We start from the raw sequence: 11,612 nt of genomic DNA, 5'->3' as shown, positions 1-11,612 counted from the left end.
ATTGCCCTATGTAAACAAATATTCCGTTTAAAAAGAAATTTCGTAAATCTGACCCACAACATTTCGGGATTAACTGTTTTCCAGAACTCTTCCTAGTGGGAAAAATTGAAAAGAATTATTTTTTGCCTTTTACTCTTGGAATAAAACCAAATTTCGAAATCCTGGTTTCCTGTGAACTGGAAACTGCTGGCTCAAACCAGGAGTAATGAACAAGCCACAGTCTGAGGAGGATTTACTGCCAGGAGTAGGTGCAGGGAGCACAGCACTGCCGAGGCACTTTTTGGGGTGCCAGTGGGGAAGGGGAAGTCACATGCACTGAGCAGTTGTCACCTCTGCGTCCAGGCCTGGCTCTTCTGTGATGGGTCTGCTCAAGGCTGAGCTTTTCTTCCATTGTTTTTGTTCAGTGGAGTGAAAGTGGAGAAGGTGGGGATGCTCTTGGGGGATTTGTGGCAGAATGCTTGGTTTTTTTGGTGGGGGAGGAGGACAGCAGAAGGACATGGTTACATCCAGTAACTCTCCATTCCCATTCTGGGACTACCCCTGGCAGTGTCCAAAGCCAGGCTGGACGGGGCTTGGAGCAACCTGGGATGGGTGAAGGTGTCCCTGCCCATGGCAGGAGGGTGGGGCCAGATGTTCTTGAAGGTCCCTCCCAACCCCAGCCATTGTGGGACTCTAAGTGTGTGTGGGATGGACACTTTCCAGCATCCCTGCAAGCACAGTTGGCATCCCCGGCGCATGTGCTGAAGTCAGGGGCAGATTCACATTCTCCCTGCAGAGCAGAGGGACAGAATTTCCTCTCTGGGCATAACCCTGGTCTCAGCACAGAATCACTGGCCGTGTGCTGCCCTGTGCAGTCTGTCCCACCACGCTCTCCTCGTGTCCAGCCTCGGTGTGCTGAGGCCTTTGGGCAGCATTTCTAAACTGCATTTCCCAAACTCTGGAATATTGTCCTGTTCTCTTAAACTGTCAACCTTGTGGTGGTGCAGAAAAATCCCTGTATTGCAATGAGCACGTGGCTGCAGACCTGGAGGACGGAGAGTTACCCAGACTGTGGAAACCACTTGTGGAAGTGTCCAAAAAACACCTTTGAGCACTCCCTGGGAAGTGTTGAAGTGTGTAGATGTGGTACTTAGAGCCGTGGTTTAGTGCTGAACATGGCAGTGCTGCAGAAATGATTGGACTCGATGATATTCGATGGCTTTTCCAACCTTAACGATTCCATGATTCCAAGTGTCTGTCCCATTTATTTCCGATGGGGCTGGCTGGCCCACGTTCACCTGCTCATGTTGGGCCAGGTATTGGGGTGCCATAACCTGAGCACCCCTCCTTGTGCCATCAATGGAGTTAAACCAACCTACAGCTATTTGGGATGAAAAGAGTTCCAGTGCTGGAAGTACCATGAGCTGCAGAAAGGGCAAGGAGGCTTTGCTGTTGGGTGCCTTAGGAGGACTTGTCTGTGCTGGTCCGTGGTAGCATCACCTGACCTATTTCAACCCAAATCATCTGGAAAACCAGCTTTAACAGTGGTTTAATTTTTTAGTACTTTTAAGTCCTAAAAGTGCTGTTCCCACATCCTACTGCATCTCTGAGGATTCTCCCTACTGTGCAAAGTGCTGAGAAAAAAATATCGTGCTTTTGGGAAACTAGAAGGTGATGGAGGATCCCTGCTCAGGCTGCTCCTCATCTGCAGGGCTAGAACTGCTCTAGGCTGGAGGTACCTGGATTTGGGATTCAGAGGAGGAAAATCCAGCTGAGCTGATGGATGGAAGAATCCCCATTCACAGCAGGAGACATTGCCTGTGCTGGGCACCTCGAGGTCCCACCTCAAGTCCTGGGGTCAGTTTTGGGCCCCTCATGAAAATAAAGACATTGAGGGGCTGGAGCGTGTCCAGGAAAGGGAACGGAGCTGGGAAGGGACCGGAGGACCAGAAGCAGCTGAGGGAGCTGGGAAGGGGGCTCAGCCTGGAGCAAAGGAGGCTCAGGGGGGACCTTGTGGCTCTGCACAAGTCCCTGACAGGAGGGGGCAGCCGGGGGGGTCGGGCTCTGCTGCCAGGGAACAGGGACAGGAGGAGAGGGAACGGCCTCAGGCTGGGCCAGGGGAGGTTTAGGTTGGATATTAGGGAAAATTCCTTCGTGGAAAGGGTGGTCAGGCATTGGACCAGGGCAGTGGTGGAATCACCAATCCCTGGAGGTGTTCAAAGGGTGTGTGGACGTGGTACTTGTGGACATGGTTTAGTGATGAATATGGTTTTGGTGCTGGGCTAATGGTTGCACTTGATGATCCTGGAGGTCATTTCCAACCTTAACGTTCTGTGATTCCATGATTCTGCATGGGGGCCAGGGAGCAGTGGGCAGGGGGTGGGGAGCAGTTGGGTGGAGGGACCAGTACCTGGCCAGGAGTTTCAGTGTGGGATGGACTCCATCCCTGCAGCTCTGGGCTGGCTCCTCTCTGCCTTTTTCCCTGTCTCCATCTTCAGTCCTTTCATCAGCATCCAATGACTCCTTGTTTCACCTTCCTTCCACAGAGACCCTGATGGACTCCACAACAGCGACAGCAGAGCTGGGCTGGACGGTGCATCCTCCATCAGGGGTAAGGCATCACCTTATGGAGACCTGGAGCTGCTCTGGGGTCTCTGCTGCATGTGAACGTGGCAGGCTTGGCCCAGCAAAAGTCAGGCACTGAAGCAAAGTGCCTTGGCCATGTGGGAAGAGCACAGAAGAAGGTGACAGTTGAGGTTTCCAGTAGTTTTCTAGATGATACTCCAAAAAATACCCCAGTGTTGGAGGTATGTAATTCCCACCCTACAGAGTCAAACCAGTGTGGTGCTAGAGGAATCATACTCTCCATAGAGCTGGCCTGCAGCCACCTAAAAATCACGACAGGAAGAAACAACATGCCAAGACCACCATCACTTAACCCCGGTGTCTCACTTGTTATTCCATTGCCTGTCACTTGTAGCAGCGTGGGGGCATTAGGCTCAGGTCCTGAAAGGACCGTCCAGCATCCCTGGTGTCCCACAGAGAGACATTTGCTGGCTCAGCAGAACTATCTCTCTGCTGTACCAGGGCCAGGAGTACCCTGAGACACATCCGAAGACCACCCTGAAGAAGCTCCTTTAAAGAAGAGCTTGGACAAGGCAGTGCGTCAGGTTCATCCCCCAGAGGGTGCTGGGCACTGCCCAGGCTCCCCAGGGAATGGGCACGGCCCCGAGGCTGCCAGAGCTCCAGGAGCATTTGGACAGCACTTTCAGGCACAGGGTGGGATTGCTGGGGTGTCTGTGTAGGATCAGGTGTGGAACTGGATGATCCTTCTGGGTCCCTTCCAACTCAGAACATTCCATGATTCTGTGATCTCTGCACCCTTCTGCTCATGAGAGAAAACCAGAGTGGAGATAGCTCTGTGTCCCACATGAAGCATCAAGGTGCTTCAGAGCATCCTGCCCACCTCTGGCGCTGCTGACCAGCAGCAGCCCCAGTGCCCGACCCCCCCAGACCTGCTCCCTTGCACTTGGGTGGCCCAATCCAGCCTGGCCAAAGCCCGGAGATGTTTCCCATGCCCGTGCGTGGCAGTGGCTCAGGCTCCGTCCTGCTTTCCATCCACCCTCTGCAGGGGCTGGATGAAGACGTTTCTGTGGACCTCACCCCCCGGCTGACAGCATGCCCCCGATCTGAGCCGCCTTGGCAGAAGAAAAGAAACAGCCAAGAAAAGCCTCGTCTGAGGAGATTAAACCGAGCCGGGGCAGCGTGGCCGCGGTGTCGCCGGGCGCGGGCGCTGCTGGCCGGGCCCATCACCATGATAAAGGGCAGAGCTGCCCCAGCCCCGCCAGCGCCCGCCGAGGGGATGACGGGCACACAATGGGGGGGAGCAGAGGTCAAGTCTTTTTCTCTCCTGGCCCAGCCTTTCTTGTTTGCGGTGTTTCCATATGTAAAGCACGCCCTGCTCCTGCTCCCCAGCCCGGCCGTAATGAGGCCGGGGCCTGCTGGAAGCCGTCTCCCTGGGTTATTGTGCTGCTGCCTTCTTTTGAGCTCCCGGCATGTTAATTAGAGAGCCAGGAGAAAGGGAGAGGCTTCTAATTAAGCGTCGAGGAAGCGCAGGGGCTGGTGCACAGGGGTGACTTTCTCTCCCATCTGGGAAAAGGGAAGTCGGGAGCCAGCCGCGCTGCGGCAGCGACGTGGGAGGATGCTGGGGTCCCAAGCCTGGCCCCCAGGGCGCTCCCAGGTCCCCCATCAGGATGGAGATGCCCATCTGGACAGTGCAGTGCAGTCCCAGTGGTTGGTGGGATCACCTCCTGTCTCCACCTCCGGGCAGGGCCCTCAGGGGGGATAGGGGCACATCATGCCCTGCTCTGTGCTTGTCATGGGTGACGATGCTGCGGTGTGTTCCCAGCCTCATGTCCACGAGCAGGACAAGGCAGTGCATCCCTCCCAGAGGTGACTGGCCAGGTTGGGTGCAGCCAGTATCACCTGGAAGACAGAAGCTACTGTGTGCTCCTTTTTGGGGATTATTAGAGACCCAAAAGCCCAAACGGTAGCTTTATGTCTGGCTTTGAAGCTCTTGTGCCATTCAGAGATGTCCCCGAGCCCTGCCTCCACCATCTCCTGTTCATCCCAAGCCCTGGAGACCCTCATTCCACCATGTGCTGCTCCTGCCTGTCCAAGGCTGAGCTCTCTGGGCTCATGTCCTTACCCTCCCTGGGGGCTGGGCAGGTGTGGGTGGGGGGTCCCTGGGTCTTGGTGGCTGCCAAGGTGTGTGTCTGGAGTGGTCCAGGTGCCTTGATTCCCTCACTCCCCTCCCAACCAGTGCCCTGAAAAACAGGGAGATCCTGCAATTTTCCACTAGCACACCAAATTTATTTCTGGAATACAAAGCAAATGCTCCCGCTGTGTTTTGCGAGGATGCTCTTCTCGTCCCCCAGCCCTGGCAGCAGATTTACAGCCACTGCCAATCTGAAGTGGTTGGAGCTGTTGGGGATCTTCCCTGACAGCCTTCTGTTAGGCTGTGAGCCTTGATGTGTGAGGAGCAATCTGTCTCCCATCTCCTGAGCCTCTCTCCCCAGTCCTGGGTGCCCTTGTGCGGCCGTTTGCAACCCGAGGGGCTGGGGGTGCTCTTCTCCTGCAGGATTTCCCCTGGATTTGGTCATGGCACTGGTGCTGGATCTGGGCTGTGCTGCTGCCCTGCCCTGGGTGTTGTGCTCCTGCATCCAGGGCAGGGTTGTGCTTGGGGTGTCATGTGAAACAGCTTGGCTTCCACTTGAGCAGGTTTATGAACAAGTTCAGAAGGAGCAGTTCCAGCTGGCTGGGACTGTGTCACACTCCATCAGGACTCTGGTCCCTGCTGCCAGCATCACACGGGTGCCCTGGGTGGGGATGGGACTGCAGGGAGATGCTCTGCTCTCTGGCAGGGGCTGGGCTGGGGGAGATGCTCTGTGAGCTGAGGGTTCTCCTCTCACAAAGACCCTTCCCTGTTGGTGCTCCCCACAGAAGAGCAGAGGCCGGTTACCAGCTGCAGCTCATGCCCTGCATCCCCTGCCCTGAAGTGTCCCCATCCTACACAGGATGGAGACAACAAGCGCTGGAGGATTTGGGAAAAAAACAGCCTGGGAAAAGGGCAGAGAGATGGAGGCCAGGAGATGTCAAAGCAGCTGTGAGATCTGTGAGGACCCAAGGGAACATCTGGAACTGTGTCAAGGGGGTTTAGACCGGGTATTTGGAAAAGGTTCTTCCCCCAGAGGGTGCTGGGTACTGCCCAGGCTCCCCAGGGAAGGGGCACGGCCCCGAGGCTGCCAGAGCTCCAGGAACATTTGGACACTACTCTCAAGCACAGGGGGGGGATTGCTGGGGTGTCTGTGCAGGGCCAGGAGGTTGACTTGATGATCCTTGTGGGTCCCTTCCAGCTCAGGATATTCTCTTCTGTAATTCTAAGGAGCTTCCTCCAGAGCTGGTAGTCAGTCAGCTGCGGGGAGCTGGGCAGAGCTTCCCATGGGGAAATCTGTCAGCTCCGAGCTGTCTTGCTGAGAAGGATGTTGCTGTCATGGCACGGCTCATAGGCATGTCTGCATCCCATAGATTCAGTTTAGGGGAGCTGGGGCTGGGACCTGAGCACACCTGCTGGAGGCACCCAAAGCATTTGACCCTCAAAGGGGCAGGGATGAGGGCTCATCCAGCATCTCCCTTTCTGGAACACAGCAGGATTGGCCATGGTCCCGTCCTGCTCCTGGGAAGAGGCACTGGCTGCAGCCAGCCAGGAGGTCTTGTGAGGGAGCTGGTCCTGCCTGCCATGTCTGTACCCATCGTGGGAATCCCTGTGCTAAGGGCACTGTGCTCGTGTGCCAGGGGCACAGCCGTGCAGTGCGGCCATGGGCACTGCCCCTGCTAAAACCATTTCTGCAGAGCAGTGGCCTCGCTGTCCCACCAGCAGCAGAGAGGCTTCACCCTGAATCCAGGCATGGAGCGTGGTGCTGGTGGCAGTGAGGCAGCCCCAAGGGGCCACTTTGTCCCCACAGTGTGGAGCTTGCCTGGGGCATGGTGTAGGTCAAACCCTGCCCAGGCAGGTCCAGGGCACCTGCAGGGGGGTGCTGGGATGAGGTGCCGGGCACTCTGGGGCAGCCTGTGGGATGAGGTGGGCACAGAGTGGGGCAGCTGGTGCTGGCAGAACCTACTTGGCACATAGTGGGGATGGGAAGAGGCGAGGAGGGTGGGGAGCATCTGTTCAGTGCAGCCCCTTGACTGTGTGTGTCCTGCCCGCAGTGGGAAGAGGTGAGTGGGTACGATGAGAACATGAACACGATCCGCACCTACCAGGTGTGCAACGTCTTCGAATCCAGCCAGAACAACTGGCTGCGGACCAAGTACATCCGGAGGCGAGGAGCACACCGCATCCACGTGGAGATGAAATTTTCTGTCCGGGACTGCAGCAGCATCCCAAACGTCCCAGGCTCCTGTAAGGAGACTTTTAACCTGTACTATTTCGAGTCGGACTTTGACTCGGCCACCAAGACTTTTCCTAACTGGATGGAGAATCCTTGGATGAAGGTGGACACGATTGCTGCTGACGAGAGCTTCTCACAGGTGGACCTAGGTGGACGGGTGATGAAGATCAACACTGAGGTGCGCAGTTTTGGGCCTGTCTCCAAGAATGGTTTCTACCTGGCCTTCCAGGACTATGGGGGCTGCATGTCCCTGATCGCTGTCCGTGTCTTCTACCGCAAATGTCCCCGTGTGATCCAGAACGGGGCCGTCTTCCAAGAAACCCTGTCGGGAGCAGAGAGTACCTCGCTGGTGGCAGCCAGGGGGACGTGCATTGCCAACGCCGAGGAGGTGGACGTGCCCATCAAGCTGTACTGCAATGGCGATGGCGAGTGGCTGGTGCCCATTGGCCGCTGCATGTGCCGGGCCGGCTACGAGTCGGTGGAGAACGGGACCGTCTGCAGAGGTAACCATGGGCCCTGGGCTCACTCCTGCACTCACCTCACTGCTGGTGGGGGCACTCGGGATTTGCATCTGGGATCTGCATGAACCACCTGGGAGGGACCTCCTTGGGCGGGGTGGCAGAGGGGCGTGTGTGGAGGCTGACTCCTTCCCCAGCTCCTCACTACCTGCCCCAGGCTCATCCATCCGTTGCAGAGGCTGTGCATGACCTCCAGATCCCCAGAGCCACTGGGTTCAGGGCTGGCACCTGTTGCTGGTGCCATCTGTGCTCTCCAGGTTTTGGAGGTACACACGTGTGGTGCATGCCACCAATCTGCAGTTGCCTCCCCAAATACTGGGGCTGTTCTGCTGTTGGTTTGTGCTGTGTGCTTTGGCATGGGCTGAGTCGCTTCTGGGATGAGGGGAGTGGGAATGCAGGCTCCCAAAAGGGTGCAGTGGGAGGGAGCAAGTTTGTCGCTGTTGTACCAGGGATGGCGAGAATAACGACATAGAGTTCAGGTCCAGGAAGAATGGAATCATTTAATAATTCACAGACTCATTTCTATAACTTGGTTCACTTGAATGGCATAAGGTTGTTGGTCCTTTGACCATCCACCTCCCAGGATGATTGATTCAGACCCTACAACACCCATTTCAAAATATTTTCTCCAGTCAATATCAACAGACCGTGCATAACAAACAACAGGTGCAAGATAGAGAATTAGTTTACAAAAACCTCTTCACTGTTTTCAGCTAGCCTGCGTGAGAAAGGCAAGACTTTCACAGGATGCTGGCAGAAAGCTGGAGAATTTCTCTGCTTCAAGCTTTTTAGCATCCACACAAGTTGTCTACAGTGTTGTCCTGGTGAGGTGCAAATGGCCCAGGGTGGGACATGGTCCTGGGCTGTTCAGAGCTACCTGGCCCCTGGGCTCCTCAACAGCCTGAGGTTTCCTGCCCTGTAAATGTTCTGCCTCTGTAGATGTTCTCCTGCCCCTGTAGATGTTCAAAGCAGACTCCATGAGTGCCTGCTGAGCTCAGCTGAACACCATGGAGCCGGTGTGGTCCCTCCCAGGCCAGCAAGAGGCTCGGCACCCCCTCCCTGAACTGATGTCTGTGTTCTTGTCCAGTCACACATGGGCTTGGAAAGGTTGAGAAAGGCGCTCCTGGGGTTGCTGGGAGGGAGGTGGGACCCCAGAGCTGTGTGATGGGCACCTGCATCTGTGCCATGCATGGAGCAAACCACAGAGTTTGGCAAACAGGATCTTTTTCCCCCATTTGAGCATCCAAATCCCTCTGCGGTTCCGATAGCATCGGCACACTCCGAGCAGAGCCAGGGCTTCTCTGAGACCAATTATAGATACATCGGTGGCCACTGCAGAGCCAAGGAAGGAGCTGTGTCTCCTCTCTTTTGGCTGTGAAGGGGTGGCCAGGTGGAACCAAGCACAGGGAAGGTGCTGGTAGTGGGAGACAGACAGACTGGAGAGGGGGACGGACAGTCTGACTGCTCGGTAGGGACTGCAGGCTGTATGGTCCCTGTGGAGAGGGCTCCATGTCTGCTGCTGGTGGCTGGGCTGCTCATGCACCAAAATTCAGGTCCTGGTGTGCTGTGGGGATCATTTAATATCCCCGATTTCAGCTACTCCTCACTTAGCCGCTGAACGCCTCTTCCCACCGAGCTCGGGCAGATCAAGTGTCTTCCAGCCTTAGCAGGGATGGGGATGGGGACAGCAAGGAAGTACTGCTGGAAACTGAGCCCGGCTAATCCCTGCCTCGGAGGGCAGACGGGGGTTTTACAACTCCCAAGTGAAGCATCCGTAGCAGCACCAGAAAGCCCCAATGATTCATGGCAGCTTTTCCATCTCAGCCTGTGTTTTCCCCGAGCAGACCCAGCCCTGCACAGTGCTTTGCTCTGATGCGGCTGGGCTTTCTTGGGGAGCTCCCCGGTGCCCCTGCCAGCCCAGCCAAGGGACAGTCCCCTCGCACGTCCCGGGGCTCCCAGGACCCCTCCTGCAGAGCCCTGTCCGTGTAGGGCCGGGGGGGAGCGGAGCAGGCAGGAGCGGGGCCGAGGTGGAGGGGGAGGCCGGTCCCCTCTTTGTCTGGGCAGCAGCAGGATTTTGGGAGGTCCGGTACCTCGGCAGCTGTTTCTGCAGCCGGTGCTGGCGCGCGCCGGCCCCGCGCTCCCCGCCCTCATTAATCACGCGGTGGCCGGCAGCCCATCGTCTCCATGGGGCAGCTGGCTCCGGGGCTGCCTCCCTTCCCCTTTCCCTTCCCTTTTTCTTTTCCTTTTCCCTTCCTTTTCCCCTTTCCCCTTCCCATTACCCTTCCCGTTCTCTTTCCCCTTTCCTTCCCCTTCCGTTTCCCCTTCCCCTCCCTCTTCATCTTCTTATTCCCTTCACCTTCCTACTCCCTTCCCCTTCCCCTTCCTATTCCCTTCTTCCCCTCTTCTTTTCTTTCCCTTTCCCTTCCCTCTTTGCCTTTGCCTTCCCCTTTCCTCCTTCCCCTTCCCCCCCTTCCCATTCTCCTTCTCATGTGGGGTGGAATCAGGGCTGGATGGGACCCCAGGATTGTGCCAGACTGGGACAGCCTCTCCATTTTTCCCTGGCAGCCCCCAGAAGAGGAGCGGGGACTGGGAGGAGAGCCAGCCACAGAGTTGGCAGGACAGCCATGGCATCCCCATCCTCTCCCAGCCCTCGCAGTGAGCCCCACAAAGGGCTGGGAAGGGGCCGGTTACCCCAGCTCTGCTCGGGAAGGAGCGCGGGATGTATCCCTGCATCCCTGCCCTCCTCCCGCCGGGTCCCTGCCCCTGCTCCCTGTGGAGGCAGCGGCGGAGCTGCCTGGCTTGGGGGACTCACTCCTACATGTGGCTGGCAGGTTTGCTCTTGTTTCCAGGGGTGGGAGGGAATCTGGGCCCCTTTCCAGAAGCAAAACAAAAGCAAATCCGAGCTGGCTTTCGGGGTGAAGTTCTCTCGCACACTCAGGCGCCCAAACACGACGTGGCAGGGAGCGTGGGGGGCCGTGGTCCTGCCCCACCAAGGCGTTCAGGTGGAGAAGGGCATCCCAAGGAATGGACAACCCCTCTGTGCAGCTGGAAGGAGTTGCTCATTTTCTCCGCTGGGTTTTCATCTGGCTAATAGCGCGCCAGCCTGCTCGCGGCAGTGTGCACAAGGGATATTTATGGAGGAAGTTCATGCATCTAACAGCTTAAGCTCTTCTAAGCTCGCAGCCCCAGCACAAAAGGATTTGGGGGCAGTTAACAATTCTGTGTGGTTAAGAGATTTTCATTTCGCTGGGCCTGGCTTGCCGCTCCCGCAGGGCCCTGCGAGGGGCTGGCTGCCCACTCCTCTCCTCTCCGCTGCTCTCCACTCGCTCCCCAGCTCCTCGCTGGTGAGGGGCTCCACGCACGCGCCTCCCCCAGCCCCGTCCTCCCCGCTTCACCTTCTGCTCCCTGCCTGCGTCTTTTCTCTCCATCTCCCTGTTCTTTGTCTGCGCCTCCCCCCTTCCCTCCCCTCCCCGTCCCTCCCATGCAGCACATTAAGCGCATTTCTCCCTCTGCCTCCCGTATCCATTGGCTCTGCTCAGCCACAGCGGAGGCAGAGCCATTGTGCTGCCGCTCTCGCCGGGCTGGCTGGACAGCGGATGGACGCTGCAGCACGGCCTGTGCCTGCTCAGGGACAGCAGCTGATGGCTGCTGCTCTCAGCAATTCGACCCTTCATCCCTTCTGCAGCTCCTCTCCATCACAGCAGAATATCTCTGCTCCTGCATTCTTTGTTGTGCTCTTACAGCACCGAGCACCAGGAGTCCTGGTCGTGCTGGGGTGACAAGGGATAGTTTTGCCCTGCAGAAGCTGGTGGTGACACTCTCTGGCTGTCAGAGACATGTGGTGTCATCCCTTGGGGTCATAGGCCTGAGGAGGAGAGGAGCTGGTGACCTGAGGGGAAGAGGAGAAGCCAGGTCAGATTCAGGCTGGCAGCTATCTTCTCCTTGGCCCTCCTCTCTGTTCTCTGCCCCTCTACTCCACTTCTGTGAGACCCCCCTGCAGAGCTGCCTCCAGCTCTGGGGTCCCCAACATCAGAAGGACGTGGAGCTGCTGGAGCCAGTCCAGAGGAGGCCACGGAGCTGCTCCCAGGGCTGGAGCCCCTCTGCTCTGGCGACCCAGGCTGGGAGAGCCGGGGGGGGTCACCCGGCGCGGAGGAGGCCCCAGGGG

General features: G+C 57.3%; 1 protein-coding gene across 4 annotated transcripts in view; it reads left to right on the top strand.

The window, feature by feature from the left end:
* The first annotated feature begins 2,498 nt into the window (after window positions 1-2,498).
* EPHB2 (EPH receptor B2) overlaps window positions 2,499-11,612 on the top strand; it is an 89,442-nt gene continuing 80,328 nt past the window's right edge. For all 4 annotated transcript variants that reach the window (XM_017735107.1, XM_017735106.1, XM_017735105.1 and 1 more), the window contains exons 1-2: window positions 2,499-2,590; window positions 6,748-7,432. In XM_017735107.1, coding sequence (XP_017590596.1) covers window positions 2,534-2,590; window positions 6,748-7,432 — 742 coding nt within the window. In that variant the 5' untranslated portion in view covers window positions 2,499-2,533. The remainder of the gene's footprint in view (window positions 2,591-6,747; window positions 7,433-11,612) is intronic.

Source organism: Corvus brachyrhynchos, unplaced genomic scaffold (assembly GCF_000691975.1).
Source record: "Corvus brachyrhynchos isolate BGI_N302 unplaced genomic scaffold, ASM69197v1 scaffold525, whole genome shotgun sequence".
Lineage (NCBI taxonomy): Eukaryota > Metazoa > Chordata > Aves > Passeriformes > Corvidae > Corvus > Corvus brachyrhynchos.
This window is presented reverse-complemented; position numbering and strand designations above follow the sequence as displayed.